Source organism: Ixodes scapularis, unplaced genomic scaffold, assembly GCF_016920785.2.
Source record: "Ixodes scapularis isolate PalLabHiFi unplaced genomic scaffold, ASM1692078v2 PGA_scaffold6__148_contigs__length_123643588, whole genome shotgun sequence".
NCBI lineage: Eukaryota > Metazoa > Arthropoda > Arachnida > Ixodida > Ixodidae > Ixodes > Ixodes scapularis.
This window is the reverse complement of record NW_024609881.1, coordinates 83011269-83034693: the sequence shown is the minus strand read 5'-3', so window position 1 is coordinate 83034693 and position 23425 is coordinate 83011269. Positions and strand designations below refer to the sequence as shown.

Here is a 23425-nt window from a genome sequence, read left to right as displayed (position 1 = left end):
CTGCTCCTCAACGGCCATAGCAGCTGTCAACCCCTGAAGAAGAGACCGAGCTGGCCTCGAAACGTAGGGTTTTGCCTTTATACAAGGATTTGGTTGGTGTATATTCTATTGATTATTATTGTTGCTCCCCAACCAGAGAGACTTCTCTCAAATGTTCACCTTCAAGTCTTTAAACGATAGACACTGCCGTAGAAGAAGAAGAAAACAGATTACTGCTCCTCAACGGCCATTGCCGCAGTCAACCCCTGAAGAAGAGACCGAGCTGGTCTCGAAACGTAGGGTTTTGCCTTTATACAAGGATTTGGGTGGTGTATATTCTATTGATTATTACTGTTGCTCCCCAACCAGAGAGACTTCTCTCAAATGTTCACCTTCAAGTCTTTAAACGATAGACACTGCCGTAGAAGAAAAAGAAAACAGATTACTGCTCCTCAACGGCCATAGCCGCAGTCAACCCCTGAAGAAGAGACCGAGCTGGTCTCGAAACGTAGGGTTTTGTCTTTATACAAGGATTTGGTTGGTGTATATTCTATTGATTATTATTAAAATTTATCTTCAAACCTTTTTTCGACTCTTTTGGTACAGCTGCAGTAGCGGCGTTTTGACGAGAAGGCAGGTTTTTTTCAGGTTCCTTTCAAAACAACGCAGGAATACACGTGTCACATGGGGACTTCCACCCACCTCCCCCCCCCCCCCCCCCCCCCCCAGACCACCGGAAGTGCGCCCGATGCGCCACCACCGCGCCGTGACGAAACAGAGATGAGTTCGTCGGCGCCATACTCCTTAGTAGGCGCCACCATTTTGGCGTTTTGTGCGGCCATATCGTCACGATCCGGGAATATGGCTTTATGAGCTTTCGATGGAGTGTAAGGAAGCCCAGGCGACATTGTTTCGCTGTGTCATGTAGAAAGTTTAACATTCCCGGTGGACGACAAAAAAGTTTCCTACGATTTCAAAAAGAGCTTCGTGTAACTGGCAAGGAATACTTTAAGAGGGCCACGATGTTAACCGTCCCTACACTGAAGCGTAACCTATTCGGTGCTTTTAGGTCAGTCGTTCTGTCGTCCACATACCTGGCGTTTTATGGGTTGTTTCGATGGAGGCGACTCCAAACCCCTAAAAGACTCGGCCTGAAATCCGCGCGCAACAGTGGTAGGTTTAACAGCTTCCGCTGGAGACCCATAAGCGCTAACATACGACTTCCTGCGTCAGGCATGCTGCAAAAGCAGGATAGCCGGGGCATTGCCTGGCTGAAAGTAATACATTTTCTTTCAGGGTCGCGCATGTTAACCTCGTGAATATAACATGTGGGCATGTCGGTCGGAGCATGTGCACACCACAATAAGATTTAAACTAGAGATACGGGCTTGTGTCATTCGGGTACGATCTTTAATATGTTCTAAACCTCACAAAAAATTAAGTAAAGAGAAATGCATAAAAAGCTTTACTGAACAGAGAGAAAGAGAGTAAAAAACTGCGGGCGTTGAACCCGCGATCGCTCCCCCAGCTGAAGAGTAACGTGGAGACATAAGTATGCTCCGTTTCACGCCAAGTCCGACTTGCGCAGACTCTACGATTTGATTGAGCCATTCAAACCACATCACGGTTATCGTGTTTTTTTTTTGTTTTTTGTTTGCCATCAACTTAATTATTGCTCAAGAAAGACTTTTGTAGCATATTTTTCCACCTCGATGTTGATGGAGACCGTGAGTTGAGGGTTTAATCTACTGCCAAGCAGTGGCGTCACAAGGGGGTGCGGGGGGGGGGGGGGGGGGGGGCGGACCGCCCCGGGTGCAACGCTCCGGGGGGTGTCGCGGCTGGCCCCGAGGGGGTGGGGGGGGGGGGGTTGTACAGACGAACTGTACAGCTAGGAATGTCCTTTACCGAGCGAACACAATAAGGTGATAAGTCAACTGCGTGGACGTTCTCATCGACTCTGTGGCGCCTAGGGCATGTGGATGGCTGTGTGTGCGAGAAGGGCTGCTGACGTGGACTGGACGGGAGGAAGCGGCTTGACCTTCGGGACTGTGGATGTCGGGTGGGGGCACCGGGGGGGGGGGGGGGGGGCTCGCCTTTTTAAATGAGTGTCTGACAAATAAACGTTCAGCTGTGTTTGAGACGTTGTGTTGTGTTCGTCCCCTTCTGTGTTCCTGAGTCTCGGGTTTTATTATCATGAATCATCACCAGCTCGCTTGCTTTTGAAGTATTATTGAAGGTTCGTTTGTTGAACCATCTCGAGTCGTGCGCAGGCCGAATGTAAACCCGGAGGTTGCCAACGCGGGAAGGCACAGAATTCGTTGTCAACTTCGAACTTTAGAAACAGAGAGAACAAAAGAGAGAGAGAGAGAGGAATCTCAGATTCGTCAGCTCTTGCTGAAGCACAACACTGCCGTTTCTTCGAGCGCGTCAGCAGAACGGCACTTCACCGTCGCGGGAGACGTATTCTCAGGGAAGCAGGAAGCATGACTGATGAAAAATTCGAGAAGTAGCTACTGCTTCAATGCCGCGGCTACTAATAAGAAAATAATAAACCATAAAAAAAAAATTTGTGTATTTGGTCGTCAAAGTAACAAGAGAGGTATCTCGCTACTTTTCAGGAAAAGAAACACGTTTCTTTTGAGTATCGCTAACGAGTAACGTATTTAGTATGTTATGTTTCGAGCCAGTAACGAGGAACGGTATTTAGTTACTTTTTGGGGGGTATCGTGTACGTGTCTGCAGACGACCTAGTTAGTAATGATTGTAACGCGTGCGCCACCTCCCGGCAGACGCAGCGAGCAGACAACAAAGTCCGGCATCTGCTCGCTCCGACTGTCGGGAGATGGCGCTACTGGTTGGAAGCATCGCGACCTCGGTCGTTTGCGAACCAGTCCGCCGCTGACAGTGGTAAGTTTGTTGGTCTCGCTTAGTAAGGAAAGAGAGCGATGCCTTAACATTTAATCAGCTAGTATGTATCACCTTACTGCCCTAAATGAAAGTTTGAGGTTTCTATCTGCAGGCACCGTCCTGTCTCGTTTTAAGTGTGGGTACTAGAAGCAGTAATGAGCCTTCACCGCCCGCACTACTGAGAGACGTCTTGCGCAAGTCGTGTATGCCCTACAGACGAGTGGGCTTCTTCGGGCTCGTGCCTCAGATGGACTCTTAAAGGAAGACTCATGGAGTCGGTACCTACTCATCAGGAGGCCGTACAATGATATTGCGTAGGGATGGTTTTCACTTTACACAAGCTTACTGGAACTATACTTGTATGGCCACGTGCCAAGTAGGCAGCGCGGCCGTAGCCTAACGGTTATCGCGCTTGCCCCCCCACGCGAAGGGCCAGGGTTCGATTCCTGGCCGCGGCTACGCATTTTTGTTTACACTGTAATGTGATGTTCTGGTGAATTCGAGAACCGTCTAGCTGATTCGAGGTTAGAATCAGGGTGTAAGATAGACAGGTGGGGAAACGGCCCATAGGAGCCTACCGCAGCGCCGTGACCGGATTGTGTCCTCGTCTGCTTGCGGGTACGCACGATTTGCGACAGATGGCGCTGCGGCGAAAGGAAAAAAAGTCGGAATCGGATTTGTGTGGAATTCTATGGGAGAGTGCGCAAAATAAACCGAGAGCAAGACAGTCCTCTATTGAAAATTTACGAGAAACCATCTCCGTCAGTTTAGCCGGTCGCCACTGGTCGCCCACCCGGAGTGAGAGTTCGCGGTGCTCCACATAGATGGCGCCACAGAAAAAGAGAAAACCGAAGGGTTTTCTCTTTTGCGGTCGCTCATTTGGCTCTCGTTTCTCCACCTGTCTATCTTACACCCTGGTTAGAATGTTCTACGCGTCGAACCTTCTACATCGAATGCTCCAGAAACCGACGCGTGTACAAAAGCCGCTCCGCGTGGAAAGCCGGAGTCAGTTTCGCCCCAGCGTTCGACTCTGCTGCTACGCCGACTTCCACGCCCGCGACGCTCTGTTATTATCTTTTGTACCCTTTTATTTTTGGCACAAGTTCGCCTCATTGAACGTTTATTTCTTCCTGTTTATTTATTGTTTTTTTCGGTCACCACCCGTGAGAGTATTCAACTCAAAGCTCAAGATCGGTAGTAAAAAAAAAAAAAGTCCTCCTCCCCGCGGAACACTACTTATTATCACCTTTATTCGGCGAATTAAGATATGTGAACGCGCATTGGAGATTAGCAATACTCTGTTTTACCCAAAAGTACACGGTTCAAACGCCAAATTCAGTTTCTCTCCACGACAATCAAATCTCTTGAAACTACTTTGCGCAGCGTAAAAACAATGCGCTAAGCCTGCTTTTTGCTTGATGTTACAACGAGTACACTGGGACCAAGTATACTCGCACTCGAGGACACTGACCAGAAAGTATCTTAGTGGCCGCATAGTCTCAGGGATAAGAGCGGACGTTATATTTCAGCCTCGCCTTCGCCAAGCTCGCGGACGAAATCTCGAAGATCGCATTGCTGACAGTAGGAACCTTTAGCGCCCGGGTGGTACAGTGACCACGGGGCGCGCACTTAGAAGCATGCTTCAAAGGCTCCGGTACTGCGGTACGTGGAGCACGCAACGGTTTGCTAAAGGTCCCTGTTGCCAGCAATGCGATCTTCGAAATTTGATCATCAAGCCTCACGATCCCTGTGCTGACGATATTTAAGCGCGGCTCATACAGTGGACAGGAGCACTGCACGAGTAGTGCTTGTGGAGTGGCTCGTGCCCATCGCTGCGATGGCGTGATAAGCCGAACCTTAAAGGCCGATGAGCAGCCAGAAAGGAGGAAACTCTCCCTCAACTCCTCCTTTTCATTCGAGAAGGAGGGAGACCCCCTTCCGTTCTGCGGAGAGTAGCAGAGAGGCCCGCTTTTGAGGGAAGGCGGGGAGAGAAGAGTGCTAGAGGGAGTGGAGAAGGAAACCGGGAAGCGGTTTTCTGCTCGGCAGAAGACGAATCTGTAGGTCGCTTTAAAAGGAGCGATAAAACAATTTTTCTTCTTTCAATAAATGCATCTTAGAATTATCCTTTGAATATTTATAACCCATTAAACACAGGCTGCTTTTTTCTTTCTCCACACAATTGCAGTCGCAGGAAAAATCCGAGAGAAAAAAAAGAAACAAAAAAACAGACCGGTTGCCCCCTTAACTCGCAGCCAGAAAAAACGTCTTCGTGATTAGGAGCGCCTTATATGTCGATAATGTTTTTAATATAGCCACGCGTTGGGTCATAGCCTCCTCTATGCTCACAAAACCTGGCAGTTTGATAGTGAGAGCCATAGAGTGCCCGGTCGCAGATTTGGAGCGCGAGGATCTGGTAGCACAGAGCATTTTTCAAAGAGTCTGGTATTTAGCGCACAGCTTTTGCAGTGGTAAAGACCCAAAACATGATTTTCAAACCCGACGAGAGAAGAAGCGGTAGCCCGAGGAACGCGAGAAGCACGAGCGGACATTCCATTGCTCGGGACAAGTGTGTTTAGGCGTCTCGCCGCAGCGGGGCGCCCGTTACTTGACTCTTGTCTGCCGCTCTACCTTTTCACTTTCGGCGGCCGCGTCACGTGACGTACTGCCAGGCTTTGTCAGTATAGAGGAGGCTATGGTAGTGTTGACGAAGCACAGGACCAGTACTGAATATTGCCAAGGTTCGACTATTCCGGGAATCCCAGCGATTGGGAACGAGCCACAACCCGAATGCATGACGGGGCATTGATTGTCACGAGCGAAAATCGACTCCCCACGCATTCATCGCGTCCACTGCATGAGCAACGTTTAAATATCGTCACAGCAGGGTCGCAAAGACTGATGACGCACTCCTGCGGTTCGCAGCGTTGGCATTGTCGCCACAACTCCGTCATCAAATATTGCGAAGGAGAGACTGAAAGAAAAGGTACGCTTTTATTCTTGGAATCTCACCTCGTCAAAGACGCTTTTTGGTCATTGCTGCTGCGTTCGAGTATTCTTGGGCTCCACTGTCGTCCGTTGCATGATAACTTGGTTAACTGTGGAGGCTAACCCATACAAAAATGATCTATGGACGTCTATAGAAAATCCTATGGTGAGCTATCACCTTCTATGGCCCTCTATGGTCAGCCATTAGAAACCATAAAACACGCTATAGCCACCTATAGGAAAATGTATGTCTTCAAAGCTTTAGAATCTCGACCATTCCGATTTCTATACCTGGCTATAGAATAATTTATGACTACGCAGCTATAGACTCGCGACTATTCAATATTCTTTAGCGAGCTATAGAAATATGTATGTCCTTGATGCTATAGATTCGCGACTATTGAATGTGCTTTAGCCGGCTATAGAGTGGTGTATGTCCCTAAATCTATAGAATCGCGACCATTGAATTATCTTTAGCCTCCTCTATAGCGTTTTATGTCACCAAAGCTATAGGCCTTTGACCTTTCAATGTTCTTTAGCCGGCTATAGAGTGGTGTATGTCCTTATATCTATAAACTCGCGACCATCGAACTTTCTTTAGCCGTCTCTATAGTGTTTTATGTCACCAAAGCTATAGGCCTCCGACCATTCAATGTGCTTTAGCCGACTATAGAGTGGTGTATGTCCCTAAATCTATAAAATCGTGACCATTGAATTTCCTTTAGCCGACTCAAAAGCGTTCTATGTCACCAATGCTATAGCCTCCGACCTTACAATGTACTTTAGCCGGCTATAGAGGGATGTATGTCTCCCGAGCTATGGACTCGCGACCATCCATTTTTTTTAGTCGGCTCACTGGTTTGCTTAGGCTATAGGCCCGCGACCCTCTTTTTTTTTTTTCTTTTTTTTTTTTTACTGCAGATGTACGAAAGTGGAAGAGAGTCATTCATGCGCTCGATCGGGGCGAGAATTTTTTTCAGCCAGGTTAACGGGGCGCACGTCGCCGAGGTTATACGCCCGCGATCACAAAAGCGTCCTTAGCTGCCTATAGGACTATTGCAGTTTTGCCGGCTGCTTTCCCTGCGCATTGCCTTATTTCGGCTTTGACGTCATCTCAATCTTCCGTTTTTTAGCTCTAATTATCTGTCGTTTCCAGTGTATTTTGTAAGTATATGTATTTCGTAGCGCGCCTTCTACGTTGTCCGTGTCCCTGCCATGTTTGTATTTCTTTCTGCCTGCTGTGTTAAATATATTTAATGTTTTTTTTTTTTGTGTGTATATTTCGTCGTTCTCGACGCGGCGTCAAGAACGCTCCTTACGCCACTACAGAGGTGAGCTTTACTCTTGTCACGACAATTTATCGCGCTATAAAGCCGTCTATTGGACTCGTATAAAGTCTCGAGAGGGCGGTTTTGAATGCCGGTGCACATGTCATCGGTGTAGGCAGAGCAACGACGTAGCAATCGCGACGCGAGTGCTGACTGCGCCTCGATCTGGCCGGCCGCGCTCGCTCTGTGGAAATGTAAGCTTGGGACTCTCGAGCCCCGTTAGCTTACGGAAGATGCAAGACACTACTTGGTCGTCGCGAATCCTTTGCCCTTCGAATGACTTCGAAGCCGTTCTAGCGCCCGGCGTATACCCTACGCAGCGTCTTCCAACAACCGTTCGCACAGCATCGGAACCCTCCGTCTGCGAGCGCCGGCGGTTCGCCGTCGCGGGGATTATGTTCGCGGGAGTTCATGTTCGCGGTGTTTCATGTTCACCGCAGGAGTTCATAAAATGCTCACATTTAAGTCGCGACGATAAATCGTCGGCGCTCGCAGACTGCCAGTAGGCTCCAGAAAGGTTGCGATGCTGCGCGGGCTGTCGCTGACAGGCGCTGCTGCCTAGGGTACGCCGAGCACTGGAACGTTTTCGCCGGCGTTCGCAGGACAAAGAATCTCAACGACAAAGCAGCGCCCTGCATCATCAGCAAGTTAACGCAGCTCGAGAGTCCCACGCTCGAGAGTCCCACGCAGTCGTCTCTCATTTCGCGATTGCTGCGTCGTTGCTCTGACTAAACAATTCACAGTTCTCTCGAGACTTCATGAGCGTTAAATCGACGCGCCTATAGCGCGATAGAGTGTCGTGACAACAAGAAAGCTTACCCCGGCAGGGGCGTAAGCAGCGGTGCAATGTCCGTCAAAGCCCATGTCGAGAACGGCGAAATATACAAAAATAACAGCCGAAAAAAAATTAATATCATTAGGCACGCGCTATCCTATTATCTTTTTGTTCTGCAAATTCAACAAATCAGCAAGCGCTGTGGCTAATTTTTCTTCTTTTTCTTTAAATTATGAGACATTAAACTCATTGGAGCTTCTTGGAACACACATCCCCACCATGAGTCATCATGGTGCTCAGAGATTGTAATTGATGGCAGTGATATAGACTGAACTCACGGATGAAAAACGTATTACGGCACAAATTTCTTAAACCACGCAATCATAGATGCCACAACGATGCAAAGATTCCCAAAATCGACGTTTAAAAGTGCGAACCTAACAGTGTACACATAATTCAAAAGTGCTTGGTAAAAAAAAAAATATATATATATATATATTTATTTATTTATGTATTTATTTATATAATTGTTTGTTTGTGGACATCCTGCGCAAAGAAAAAGTATTCGCCATTAATTATTCATTTTGAATTAGAATGTGGGCTAAAAGGCGTAAAACATAATATCTTCAAACATGCCTGGTTTTGGGTCACTTCTGGGAAGTGCAGCTTTAGAAAGAAGTCCAAAAGCTGGGGGGCCTTCATGGAGCTGTCCTGTTCACTCGGTAGTGACAGCAGAGTAGACGCTATGCGTGTTTGAGGCCAATCATGTCTCCGGTTAGGGTCCCGTGACAACTGTCTCGAAGCTGGTGATAACGCTGGACACGGCACCTGCCTTAAGCCCAAGGCCACACATAGCATCCACTGCACTATCAACCTTGGCTCGAACTGTCAACAGGATATAAGTGACACATTCTCTCGCTGTGTTCATTGTTGGTATGCCCCTGAAGATTAGTCTTTGTGATCGCACCCCCGTTCTGGCCTTGAAGGAGCTCTGCTTTTCAATTTTTCTGTTTTCTCTCTCTCCCTAAGCTAAAAGCATTGCAGAAGGTGCGGACTCGGCGGACCAATCAACCGTAGACTTTCTATCGCTTCACTCCGCTCTCTGTGCGCATGTAACGGAAGGAGCGTGATCACGTGGTTTGACGGATGACGTAATAGCCGCTGCCAATCCCGGAATGAGGCTGCTTGCGGACCTAGTTTCGCGTGTCGTGCGGCCCGCGGGGCTGCTGTGGATTTCGCTTCTATGTTAAAAGATGTCCCGATGGAAAAGTCCTACCCGTGTGTCGGCAACAAGCGATTTCGTCAAAGAAGCCCAAGACATTCTTGTGATGCGTTCAGTGTTCGGTTCGGCAAATGACAGCTTGTGCTACATCGTGGTGAATCTTCACGGATCCCTTCCTTCTCGGTTTTGTGTTTGAGTGGTTGGTCTGCAGTGCCCATGTCGACGTATATTTCGGATTACGTCTTTCAAGTCCGGTATTTTGAACGTAAGTGCGCTGCAACCTACTCGGCGACAATTGACCGTTCTGTAGTGTCTATATCCTGGCAGGGCCTATCTTCTGACAGCTGGGAGAATAATTTCCCCGTAATTCTACCGCAGTCGCCTGCCATTAGCTCTCTGAAATCATGTGAAAATTGTAGTTAGAATACTGACATTCTTATTCTCTCTGCGTTTCGTGAAAAGACGTTTCATGGACACCTTTTCGTGGATAGACGCTTCATGGACACACGTTTAGTCGGCACTCGTTACGCGAATTGCACGCTGCAGGGACATTTCGTCACGCCTGTATTCCTGAGGCGCGTGCTCACCTACTCAGCCCACCCGTTCACGCCACTTCTTGGCAAATCATTACAAAAAAACAAAAAAAAAACATATTTTGAGTTGTTTATAAACGTCACGTGTTGATGAAACGATCTCGATGAAACGTCTTTTGATAAACTGATTGCAGCGCCAATGAGTGGCGACTGGCATTAGAATTTCGGGGGGAAGAGGGGGGGTGGAATTCGGCCGGCTGCCGGGGGACTAGACACTACCCAGGAATTGCCTTTGGTTCTTGTTTGCTTTACAATATTCTCAGTTGTATAACAGCTCAGTAGTACCTCTTCACATAGTAGAGATTGCTTAGTGTGTGCTTGTCTACAGAATGGGCTGTGTGTAATAAACTTCTAGGAGATTTGAAAACAATACCTTGCGTCTGTTTACCTGTGCTTTTGCAAACACCTGAGTGAGTGCATTTGTTTTTTGTTGTTGTTTTGTTGAAATGTTAGCTCTTTGTTTTAAATGGGGCTATGAAGTTCGGCACGCCTCACAAGGTTTTTTTTAAAGATGTCCAGTGAAAACAAATAATTTGTTTCACATTTCATACGATTGCGGTAAAAAGAAAAACTACAGGCAGCTAGCTGTGGCACGGTGGGTATAGAGAACCATAAGACGAGCTATAGAATGAGCTATAGCGGACCATACAAAGGGCAATAGACGGCTGAAGAAACCATAGGAAAAGCAATAGGCAGCTATAGCACGGTGTCTAAAAAGATCCATAGAGTAAGCCATAGAGATCTCTATAGCAAACCATACAATATGCTATAGGCGGCTAAAGGGACCATATGAAATGCTATAGAAAGCTGTAGCACGATGGATATAGAGAACCATAAGACGAGCTATAGAGTGAGCTATAGCGGACCATACAAAAAGCAATAGGCGGCTAAAGGAACCATAGGAAAAGCCATAGGTAGCTATAGCACGGTGTCTAAAAAGATCCATAGAGTAAGCCATAGAGATCTCTATAGCAAACCATACAATATGCTATAGGCGGCTAAAGGGACCATATGAAATGCTATAGAAAGGTGTAGCACGATGGATATAGAGAACCATAAGACGAGCTATAGAGTAAGCTATAGCGGACCATACAAAGGGCAATAGACGGCTGAAGAAACCATAGGAAAAGCAATAGAGAGCTATAGCACGGTGTCTAAAAAGATCCATAGAGTAAGCCATAGAGATCTCTATAGCAAACCATACAATATGCTATAGGCGCGGCTAAAGGGACCATTTGAAATGCTATAGAAAGCTGTAGCACGATGGGTATAGAGAACCATAAGACGAGCTATAGAATGAGCTATAGCGGACCATACAAAGAGCAATAGGCGGCTAAAGAAACCATAGGAAAAGCCATAGGGAGCTATAGCACGGTGTCTAAAGAGATCCATAGAGTAAGCCATAGAGATCTTTATAGCAAACCATACAATATGCTATAGGCGGCTAAAGGGACCATATGAAATGCTATAGAAAGCTGTAGCACGATGGGTATAGAGAACCATAAGACGAGCTATAGAATGAGCTATAGCGGACCGTACAAAGGGCAATAGACGGCTAAAGAAATCGTAGGAAAAGCCATAGGCAGCTATAGCACGGTGTCTAAAAAGATCCATAGAGTAAGCCATAGAGATCTCTATAGCAGACCATACAAAATGCTGTAGGCGGCTAAAGAAACCAAAAGAAAAGCCATAGGCGGCTATAGCATACTTTCTAAAGAGACCCATAGACTAAACCATACCGAATTCGATAGCGAAATTTCCATTGAAAAAGCTATAGACAACTATAGGGGAGACCATAGGAAAAGCTATAGACAGCCATAGAAACGGCTATAGCTAATTGGGCCAATTTGCTATAGCCGGCCATACAAAGGATTTTCTATAGCCGACCATAGACCATTTTTGTATGGGAAGGCCCCGCAGCTCAATAAGAGCGTCGGAACGAGGCAGGTGACCCGACGTGAAGGGAGTTTTTGCGATATTACGATAAATGCGAGGCCCGGAGGAACCGGCTCTTGTCCGCTAGCCATGAGTCGTCTTCTCCGAAACGAACCAACTTTGAATGAACTCCCACCGCAGCAACATTTCCGTTCGCTAGAAGAGCGAGCACTCCAGGGACAGTTCATGAGACAACCATACGCTCAATTTGGCCGCGAATCCATGACGGGTGCTAATGCCAGGGCACAGTGCTATGTTTTGAGAGGAAACAGCCGATTACGCGGCTGCGATCGCCGGCGATAGCCAACGGCCACGGCGCTGGAGAAAAAAATCTACAGCGGATACGGATGCGGCATCACTGTTTTTGTTTAAATATATTTGAAACTCATAAATTTGCGATTGTTGATTCTTTATTCTTCGTATCTTCTCGTCAGAGATAAAATCGTGCAAATTCAATTGCCGTTAAAAAAAAAAAAAAGGAGCCTAGAACTACTTTTTGTCGCGGACGGCGCTGTTGCTGTAGTTGGTAACGAGGCCCCCTTGGCTGGATCATGGAGCGTTATGACGTGCCTTGCTCTGGCGCTCTTATTGGGTTGCGGGGGCCCAGTTCGCCAAGTTATCGTGAAACGGAGTATAGTTTCTGTAAGCCGGCGTAAAGTGAGAAACGTTCTTACCCAATATCGTTGCATAGCCCCTTTAAGAATGTGTGGAATTAAGAGCGTGCACTGTGATCTGGCATCTCAGCGCGTGGCTATGATAGACGTTTGCGGCATATAATCGGCCCCAGATTACGTCGCCGCTTGTTCTGGCTTCGAGTTGAGGCAGTTGTTGCTGCCCGTTTACTAGTTTTCCTTTTTAAGTGGTTGTTAGTGTGTCTAAATAAAAATAACGAACTAACCCGTGCTTTTGTCACTTTAAACCTTAGAGGGTGAGGAAACAAAGGGCAATAATAACACGAATTTTCAATGTCGTCTTCTTTAGGTTACGAATGTCAAGAAAGAGGTCTAAACGATATTACGTGAAAGTAAAAAAGAGAGAAATGTTTACATCGGGTGCCTTCAACGCAGGAGCCCAATTACAATGGTGGTGGTGACCTGCGGCAACCGCTTGGAAACGACCATGATCAACCTGAAATCAGTTCTGGCTTTCTCCACGGCTCACATTCGTCTGATCCTGTTCGCTGATGTCGATAACATCCAACGTCTTCAGGACATGGTAACGTTCCCACGAAATGGTTTTCCTTAGCAGGGAATTATCCAGACCCATTTGCTCGGGGGCTTTGGGTTGTTGAGCAGAATTAATATAGCTTTCAGTATTTGCAACTCCAACCGTGCGTATCTAGTTACCGTCGCCCTGTTTCACACATAGAGTTATTATAATGTACGCTAGAGGTTCAACTGGCGCTAGTGTGCTGTTGCCAATTGAAGCAGACAGCAAGCAGTCCGAAATCGACTTCCGGTAATGCATTTCTACGGAAAAAAGCGAGTGCATTTCCTTCCTGCGCTCGATTATAAGAGCAAATATCACGAATAATTCGTACCTACTAGGCACATTGGAACATTTCTCAGACACGCAGATGAAATAATTGGTCAGTTACGGCGTTTTTATTTTAAAATCGTGACATGAAAAACGGTGCTAAAGCCGCTTCGTACATGTATTTATGCGCACTGTCGGACACTGTTAGCGCGAACACGGCGCCGGCGGAAGGACATGTGGAAAACCAAGAGAGACGGCAAGAACTACGCAGTAACACTGGATAAGTAACTCCTTGTGCTTGCAGACGATCAAAATAAATTGAAAGTCACGTAATATAGTCCGATTTGCAATAAATAAGTACTGCTTTATTCTTTCTGCTCATGAATGCATGCGAAGATGCTTGTTCTGTGTTCAAATCATCACCCGCACGCTCCAAATCTTTGCAAATAGGGGGAAGCCAGGGAACAGGTGCGCGATAAAAACTGTCCAACATAGGAAATAATAAGAAAATACACCTTTCGTGACCCACGTACTTTATTATTTACGTTTCGAACGTTTTTCTAACCACTCGTAAAGATGCACGGCGGGGGAATTTTCTTATAGTGAGAGGACAGGCATATTAGCAATATATATAAGCACCAACGGAATGCTGGCGCACTTTGAACACGCTCTACATTCCTTTCGATTGTTATTTTGCTTGGAATCGTCGCTCGTTTCTACATACCCGCCGTAAAACAGAGGTTTGGGCCTGAAATATAGCGAAGTTTAACTAGTTCAGTGATACAGGTAAAATGCTGTAACTAAAGCAATTACACTTTCACAATATTAATAAAGGTACATACTATCCGGTACAACCGAAATAACAAAAGTTATTAATGTTATTTTCCGGCGACGAGACAAAATTCACGCGCGTTTTCTCATAGGAATACACAGGAAGACTGGAAAAGTAGACTGCATGCTGTCTGCTTCAATTTGCAACCGGAAGTCCCATAGACACTAGCGCCAGCTGAGCCTCTAGCGTTTATTATAATAACTCTATGGTTTCACATTTCCGCTGACAGGGCGCGCCAGTTTTCGCTCCACACTTAGACAAGCGGTAGCTGCAGGCTTCTGTCCTTCATGTCTTTTCCGCTGGGTGCGTCACCTCCTCAGGAGTTGCGAATAGTGTTAAGGTTATGACCAAACCAAGGTCAAGTGACTCTAATGCTTCTAGAATATGGAACTAGAGTATAAAGTACAAAGTAATCAATGAACAGTTCCTTGCAATATGAAAGTCCCACCTGGAGCACGTGGCCGAGACGGTGGCTGGCGGCGCTGCGCGCGCTCCGGGCGATTCCATTCTGCCCCGAGGGGAGGACTCACTCGACTGAAGGGGGCGGGGACTTATTTAAAGTTTTTGGTTTCGGTTTCGCGATGAAAGTTGAAAAGCAGGTCGTCAGCGTCATCCCCTCGGAACATACGCGAATGCTTCATTGCTCTCAAAAAGCGGGTTTTCTCGCGTTAGCAGTGCTCGCAGCTAGTATTGATAATCACATCGAGCATTTTATAAACATTGATTCGAGCACCAAGACTCATAATGGGAGTTCAAAAGGTGCCCCGGTGACTTGCGCCATCAGACCCCTTTCCAAAGTTCACGCCACCGCCTGTTCGCCATTGCTTAATCACATACTCTGAGCGTCTATTGGACATGAGGGCTCCGTCAGCCTTCGGCGCGAATTCGGCTCGGCTTGTATTGAAAACGAGTGTGACGTCAGCGTTCGGCGAGGACTCGGATCCAATCACGCGCTTCGTGTCGAAGCAATGGTGACCGCTAACTTTGCTTGATGAACTTTTGAAGAAGGTCTATGGCTGCATCATTTCAGCGTTCTTATTTCGCACAGGATCTCCCCTTTAACCGTACGCTTTTTGAAAGCTCGTGAAGAGGGGGCGATGATGTGCAGTGCAGCCCATACACACCAGCTTGGAACCGCCTTAGCGAAGCTTGTTGAACGACTGTGTTTAAAAAGTGTGTCGCTTGTACCGATGCCCTTTCCAAGCTGATGCTCTTAGTCAATCCCGAGAACTTGTTTCACGCAAAATATTAATGAGACAAAACAAGATGTTTGTAACTATTGCTGAGGTTGTCCCCTGTCGTATTCGTTGACTTCCAAAGGTCGGGTATACATCCCGCGGATGAGCAGCCACCAAGGACCTGACTCTAGTGTCGCACGTCCTTGACGACGTTCGTATTCGTTGTTTCGGAATACGCGGTGCATTAACGTTAATTGCAGAAATGTACGCGTGCGTTGAGAGCGTAGCCCGGGGTAGCCACAAAATACGTATCTAATGTTTCTTTTTTTACTTGATAGCTTTTGCAGGGTTATCACCATAATTGCCCAATAGGGGTAGAACACTTTAGGTAGTTCCTGTAGCGGCTATAGCAGTGGTTCTCAAATGGGGGTCCGCGAAGCCCCGCCTCATTTGGCAAGCTCGGCAATAAAAGTTGTCTTTTTTTTTCAAATCCAGAAGAAACGTTCCAATTTTCGAAGCAGTTTTCCAGTGAGTATGTCAATAAGAGAAGCCTGCTACCCATTAACCCTAAGTTATATTCATTTATTATTAAGTCATTATCATAATTAACCTATACCTTTCCCTTTGCTCACCATGAACGGGGTCCTCCATCATCGCCGCCGCGATCCACCAGGGGTCCGCGAAACATCAATAGTTGAGAACCACTGCAGCTATAGGTTCTACTTGAAAACCCTACCGGCAGCCAGCACCCTTTTAGGCACAAGGGGTGCTGCAAAAACATCTTTATTCTTCGTCTCGCCTGAAGTCCGGCCGCAGTTGACGGTATGTGGAAAGAAATTCGTCTGCTTCTTGTCTAGGAGTTGCGATGACGTCAGAACGACGCCGAGGTCTGATTGGCCTTGATTGAAGAGATGATTGGTATACCTCAAGGCTAGACGCCTAATTGTCTACCCACTATTTTTTTTTTTTTTCAATCAGCCAATATGAGCTTGGCGTTCTGACATCATCGAAACCCTTATGCAAGAAGCAGAGGAACTTTTGCTCGGGATACAATTCAAGTGGACCAAACAAACAGCGCAAAAATATGCATTGTCACGACGCCTGGTCATCTTTGTGCGTTTGCCATCACCGACTAAACCATTGAGGCACCTGAATGTCCGGCGATCCTGCGCTTCTTTCTGTTCGTAATCGGTTTAGCCGGTCACGAGAACGACCAGCACCGTGACAGTGCACTTTTGGTGCTACCTGGTTGGCTTTAGCGAAGGGGCGGGCTAAAACGCACCGTTGGTTGTATGCGGAGAGGCAACCACGTGACCCACGCGTGGCGTTCCTACGCAGATCCAGGGATGGCCAGCCATATTCCTGGAGCGAGTCGACTACGAGCTTCGTCTCGTCCGCATTCCGAAGCGCCCAGATATTTTTAAGCGGTGCGACTACCAGCGGATGTTCCTACCGGTACGTATAGACCCTGTGCAAAGAAGGGCTCCTGGCCGGTTCCATTTTCTGTGTTTGTGTGCGTGACTGCTCGCTTTCCGAAACGACAATCATGCGTGTGGTGTACTCGGGAGGGCGCACGCTTCAGGCTGAGGACTTGTAAATTGGAATGGTATGCATGAGGGCACATTACTGGCACGCACCACGTGCCAGCAAGCGTCGTACCGCATTCTACACGGCGGCGTATGCCTTCGAGAAACCTCTGATCGGATCCATTCTGTTTCGATGCATGCATGTGACAGTGAGGAAACTCCGAGAAGACAAGGCGGCGTGGTCTCCTTGTCTTCTCGGATTTTCTGGTTCTAAGATGACAAATAGTGGTGGCATGATGCAAGGGTATGGATTAAAGCCCCTTCATGTGTTTGTGTTCTTTTTAGAAGTAGAGCTTAATGCGTCAGTGTGTGAGGCCTGCGCCCCGTACAGCCGTAGACGGCGCAGCACTGAAATTAGCATCCCTTGGAAGCGAATAGAGGTTTGGGAGTCGCTCGTGTCACGTGTCATGTCCGTTCGCACAACGGTTGTCGTCAGTACTTTTAGGACACGTGAAGCGTGAGTTATGCGTATATCAAGGAGCTTTATATTGTTCGCTTGAGAGCATGCAGCCAACTGGTCAGAAGGAAAACTATTTGTGAACACTTGATACCGTGAAAAAATTACTCAAAGTTGCCAAAAAGCTTCTTTCTTTCTTTTTTTTTTTGTCACTGGTCAGAAGGAGGTGCTTATAGCTCTAGTAAACAGGCTATAACAAAACAGCGGTACAAAGTGTGTACTGTGGAACTGAAATTGAGTAAATGCACCTGCGCCATGATGGCTTGTGTAGCATACGTTGCTGTTCCGCAGAGCGTGCTCCCCAAAGAAGACGCGGTGCTATACGTCGACTCCGACATCATGTTCCTCCACCCCGTCGAAGATCTTTGGAAGTACTTCGGCGAGATGAACGACCAGCAGCTGACCTTCATGGTTTCCGATGTGGAGGACCCGTCCCTCAGCCTGTACTTCCACAGACAACGGAAGATGCCTCGCTACGGACGCTACGGTACGTGGACGCGTGGGCACCATTGGAAGAATTGAATCCCGGACAAAAGCTCACCGGAGAGAAGCTCACTTGGCAGCGTGTATTCGATCGCGTAGACCCCCAACGCGGCGAGGGGAAAAAAGAGGGAGAGGAGGACTGCTAGCAACGACAGACACCCTAGCAACGTCGCTCACGCCGTATTGGCTGGCTTCTGGAGATAGACGCTGCCGCCGTCAACATAGGCAGCGGTTACAACGATTTTCCGAAGCGATAGCGTAGCTTAGTGGTAAGGTGTCTGCGTCATACGCAGCGGACCCCGGTTCGATCCAGTGTGGGATTACTTTTTTTTTTTAGAGCGCAGCTCTTCGGCGCTAGTTTCCGGCTTGAGCAGCGTCGCCGTCCCCATCGGCGTAACCCGTAACGCATCGGCATGAAGCGTCGACGTCGCCATAATCATAACGCGTCGGCGTAACGCATCGGCGTAACGCGTCAGTGTCGCCAAAACAGTAACGCATCGGCGTGACGCGTCGGCGTCACCGTAACCGTAACGCGTCGGCGTAGCGCATAGGCGCGACGCGTTAACGCACAGGTGTCGGCGTAACCGCGCGGTACGTTATGGGAAACGTCCCATAATGCACCGCGGGGGAGGGAGGAGGATGAGGGGGAGGAGAAGAGGGGGAGGAGGCGAGGAGCACGGGAGGAGAAGATGAAGAGGAAGGAGGAGAGGGTACGGATGAGGAGGAGGGGCATGCCGTCTCTCCGTACCCTCCCCTCCTCAAGAGCTGCGCCCTAATTTGGCGTTACAGGGAGTTGTGAACGGCTTTAATTTTTTTTCTGAAACATTTTATTTTGTTGAGGCATTTCGTGATATATACGAAATTCCCTTTCTACGATTAACACTGAAGAAAAACGAGTGTTGTCGACGAAACTTGGCCGAACTAAATGGTATGGGACTCCCTTTCCCCAGGTGCATGGGGGATAGCGTGTATGGGGGGGGGGGGGGGGGGCTCAAGTAGGATAATAGTTCTGTAATGAGCAGCCGCGCCGCGAAGCAGCGTGAACTCAGGCGAGGGGATGGGTTAACACGATCCCCCAGTGATAGACGCGCGGTCCAATTCCGAAATCCAAGTTCCCGCGCGTTGCCGAGCAGCCAATCCGGCGTGAGCGCCATTGCTGGGGTGTCTATCGTTGCTACAGTACCCTCCTCTCCCTCGTTTTTCCCTCGCCGCGTGGGGGGTTTAGGCGATCGGATATACGCCGCTGGGCAAAACCTCAACCGCCAAAGGCTTGCTCATTTTTTCACAAACCCGGACAAAAGCTCACCAGGAGAATATTTCATGTTGGTCTTAACACGAGTGCGGACAACTTGGTTGCTTGCGTGCGACCCAAAATATGCTACGATAAATTAAATTGAACAGGTACGTGGCTTGTTAATTAGAGTGGAAAAAAATGAAAGACCTTTACAACACCCTGTAACGCCGAATTAGAGCGCAGCTCTTGAGGAGGAGGAGGAAAGGGTACTGAGGGGAGGGCATACCCCTCCTCCCACCTCCTCATCCTCTCTGATACTCCTCCTCGTCCTCCTCCCCTCCTGCTCCTTCCCTCATCCCTCAAGCTGCTCTCCTCCTCCTCTCCTCCTCCCTCTCCTCGTCATCCCCCTCCCCTCTTCTTCCTCCTCCAACTCCATCCTCTTTCCCTTTATCTTCTCCTCTCCCTCCTCCTCCCCTCCCCCTCGTCCTCCCCCCTCCTCCCCGCACGTTGCATCATGGGAAATGCTCCATAATCCACCGCGCGGGACCCTCGTGACGTCACACGTGACGTCACGAGTGACGCCACGAGGGTCCCGCGCGGTGCATTATGAAACATTTCCCATAATGCACCGCGCGGTTACGCCGACAGTGACGCAGCTCAAGCCGGAAGCTGGCGCCTAAAAGCTGCGCTCTAAAAAGTTTATTTATCGTCTGGTTCGAAGCGAATGCAGTCCCCTACTGCCTCCAGCAGAATTGGTAGATCTCGGTGTACCTGAAACCCCTCGCAAATATTTTTCAGACGGCTCTGCAGTCACAGGGTGGTTTTTCGCACCAGCTTCACTGGGGACTCACCTCACCGGGCTTGTGTCAATGCCTGGCAATGAGCGCCTGATCTTGGTGTATGTAGGCCAGGGGTGGCCAAGCTGCGGCTCTTCGCGTGGTGAAGTGCGGCTCTCGGCTCCCCCCCCCCTAACCCCCCCCCCCCCCTCCCCCGCCCCCTCCCCCGCCCCGCCTCGCCTCCCTTCCGGTTACACGAGCACTTTCTCAAAGAGAAACGGAACGCGTTTTAAATCGAAAGACAGGTTGCGGTTCGGTGGTCTTGTGCTACTGCTACCTTAGGTACACATGGACTGTTTTTGTCTGGGATAGATTAAAAGTAGTTCGAGTTTCGTTTATTGCCCAAAACAAAATCCCTCCCCCCCCCCCCCCTCCTTTCACCGCAGCTCTTGGAAGTTTCGTGGTTTCGTTTGCGGCTCTTAGGCTGGGTCAACCTGTCCACCCCTGCTGTAGGCATTCAATCAGCCTCCTGACGCTTGGATGAGCGTGGCCGACATGCTTCTGGAACCCGTTATTCCATCCTTCGCAGGCGTTGTTCGTCCGGTCTTCATATTGTAGCATGGTGTCGTACATATCTACCGTTCCGGGGAAAACTCCGGTTGTCGTCGGCGCACAAGCAGGCAAAGCGAAGAATTCGCTTAACGTTCCGCAGCAGAAGGAACAGAAGTATTATGGAACGGGCCGGTGACATATGTGCAATCATGGTAGTCCGGCAGGTCGCTAACGTCACCGGTAGACTTTTCCTTAATGTAGGTCGGTCCTTCGGGCACAAGCTGTGGTGGAAACAACTCCAGCCCGTCCAACATCTTGCACAGTTTTCTTTTTTTTTTTTTTAATTTGTCGTCAGTCTTTTACTTGTCCAAAAGGCTTAACTCCCGTACCTGCAAACTACTTTTAAAAAATTCGCAATTCCATGGTTTGTAGAAGACAGTTTGGCTTCAGTTTCCCTTTCCCATCACCCTTAGAAAATCCTTGATTTCACATATATTTACGACGCACAATGGCGGAAACAATGTAATTTACTTAGCCATTCACTTCAAGTATTTCTCTAAACCCTAAGAATACCCATTTATTAGGGAAGAGACATTGTGCTTAACCTTTATGTGCTCGTCTAGAGTGACACAAGCACAATGAAGAAGCGAGGTCACCTTTCGGTTTAAAAAAAACTTCGGTTCACGAAGTTTCTTGTGCGCGGCGAAAGGGTGCTCAGGCGTACCTTGAGTCAACCAAGCTTGATCTTATCAACTCCACTCAATTTTGGTGACCTAAATTTTGGTCCCAAACCGTTGCTTCCGTACCTGTTATTCCTTACTTTTCGATACCATTGCATGAGATGGTGTAGCCGCTCTCCTAAAAATTGTGCAACGTCCATCGCGTCCGCATTTTATTTCAGCCCGTCTTTCGCTCGAGTAGATAAAATAACAACAACAGCAACAACAGAAACAACAACAACAACAACAACAGGCAAGTTTTTGATCGGGTCTGTGAAAAAAAAAGGTGAGCTTTTTTTCGGTGAGCTTTTGGGGTTAGGTAATGTTGACATTGACGCGCATTGGCTTCCTGAAAACATGAGTTCAACAATAATGGCCGGTATTGCTGATCCATGCCAGGATTATATCATTCACAAAATTGTAGAGCCCAACCACTTCACGTGAAAATGGAGGATCAGCAAAGCTGTTATCTTTACAACTTTACGACAACTATACGACATATATACGATTTACATATTATTGCAATTAAGACACGTACACGACTTTGTTTGTCTTTATTTAATTCTTTGTGACTGAAGTAATCACTGCTTTATGATCACTTATGGGCAAGTCCTAAATTCAATTTCTCTAGGCACACCTCAAGGACAGTTTTTGTAGTGTGAGCTACACTGGCCAAGGTTGAGCAGTTTCGCGTGGCTCCTGGAGAGCCGTGCTGCGCATGCGCGAGGAGCAGTGACGCCACACGGTGCACAGCGGGCGCGCCGCCGCCGCCGCCGCCGCCGCGCGCGCCTCACCGGTCAGCGCATTCTAGAGGAGTGACGTCATAGCCGCGGCAGACGCATTGGCGCCGCCGCGTGCCCAGCTGTGCGCCTCCGTTGCGCAGTAGCCAAGTCTGACGCTGCACCGGAGCTGCTTGATAGCGATTCTCATTTTTTTCAGATTGAGCCCAAAACTCTTTATCAGCATCGCGGAAGCAAAAAAAAAAAAAAAAAAAAAAAGGTTTGATTGGCGCGTTTTACGCGCAGCCTCGTCATAGCGCACTCCTAGCTGAGATAAGTCGATGACCGTAGATGATAACAAGGGATCGGGACCCCACTATCTGATAATGCCGAGGAAGGCTCATTCGCGGCTTGCCTCCTCCTTTTTGATGACTATCACGAGCCCAAATCGAGTGTCCACGCAGTGCTCGGGTCCAATCTATGAGTCGCATTCGAATATTGTCAGTAGGCGGTGCTGCGACCGCCCAGCTACATCACCAAGGTTTGCGAAAGAGAGATTGAATGAAGACGCTCGCTTTTTTCTTGAGTTTACGCCGCAACAAAGGAGCTTCTTCGCCAGTGGCGTTGAGCGCGAGTATCCTTGAGTCCCCTTAGTGCCAGTAAGCTCGTGTAAAATGAAAGACATTCCAATTGAAAATCTTTATACGGCCCCTTTAACTACGACCATGATGTACAGGTCTCAACTCCGGTGTGATGCTGATGAACCTGACACGGATGCGTGAATTCGGCCTTGAGGCTCGCCTGGTGGGCCTGGCAGACGAGTACCGCAATGACCTCGAGTACAGGGACCAGGACCTCTTCAACATCGTGCTCCACGACCACCCTGACAGGGTTCTCGTGGGTCCCTGCCGATGGAACTTCATACACGGAGTCTGCTGGTCAAAGTTGGCCTGCCAGGACGAGATACCGGCAATCGTGCACGGCACAGAGAACACCTTCTTTGATCCGCTGAAAGAGAAAGCTTACGGTGCCATCGGCTCGGCAATGCAGCAGGTAGGTCATTCATGCGCTCTGTTAGGTCGCGCGGTCTGGAACGCCAACGAGAGCTCGGGTGTCTGAATACGGATGCATTATCACGCAGTACGAACTGGGAACAAGCCTGGAGCGGAACTTCGTGGACGTCCTTGAAAGGAACCTTCAAAGTGTGGGAACGACACTGTGCGCGGAGAGGTTTCGACGCTTCGTGAAGCACTGGAGAGAACTTGCGCGGCAGGTCGACGCAGATCGTGGCTGGAACACGTCATGATGTTCCTGCTGTAACTACTAGCAACATTATTTAGACAATCCTGAACACTAGACAAAAAAAATAGCCAAGAAGGTTCGCATGTTTAGTTGACTCATAGTTCACTACTGAATACGAAAACAGTCCGTCGTTGTGAATCGTGGACAGTTACATGCGGATCCAAAATGATCACTAAGGCATTTGCAAAAAAAAAAAAAAAAAGAGATTTCCGCACGTGCATTGGATACTGCAGGTTACCAGTCCTCTTTACGCGCTTATGCGCCTCCACATATACTGCATAGTTTTAATGCGGAAAACCATTCGTATCCATTGCAAAAAAAAAGGTCATTTCTAACGGTGGGCAAAACAATCTGTTTGCAGTGAAAGGAGGAAAGTGGCTGAAGATG

General features: G+C 48.3%; 1 protein-coding gene across 1 annotated transcript in view; it reads left to right on the top strand.

Annotated features, from left to right (window-relative positions):
• Window positions 1-23078, top strand: part of LOC8053068 (glucoside xylosyltransferase 1) — a 44531-nt gene extending 21453 nt beyond the window's left edge. Inside the window, exons 3-7 of the mRNA XM_040221625.3 lie at window positions 12792-12939; window positions 16549-16665; window positions 17545-17740; window positions 22473-22789; window positions 22878-23078. Coding sequence (XP_040077559.1) covers window positions 12792-12939; window positions 16549-16665; window positions 17545-17740; window positions 22473-22789; window positions 22878-23042 — 943 coding nt within the window. The 3' untranslated portion in view covers window positions 23043-23078. The remainder of the gene's footprint in view (window positions 1-12791; window positions 12940-16548; window positions 16666-17544; window positions 17741-22472; window positions 22790-22877) is intronic.
• Window positions 23079-23425: the final 347 nt, after the last annotated feature.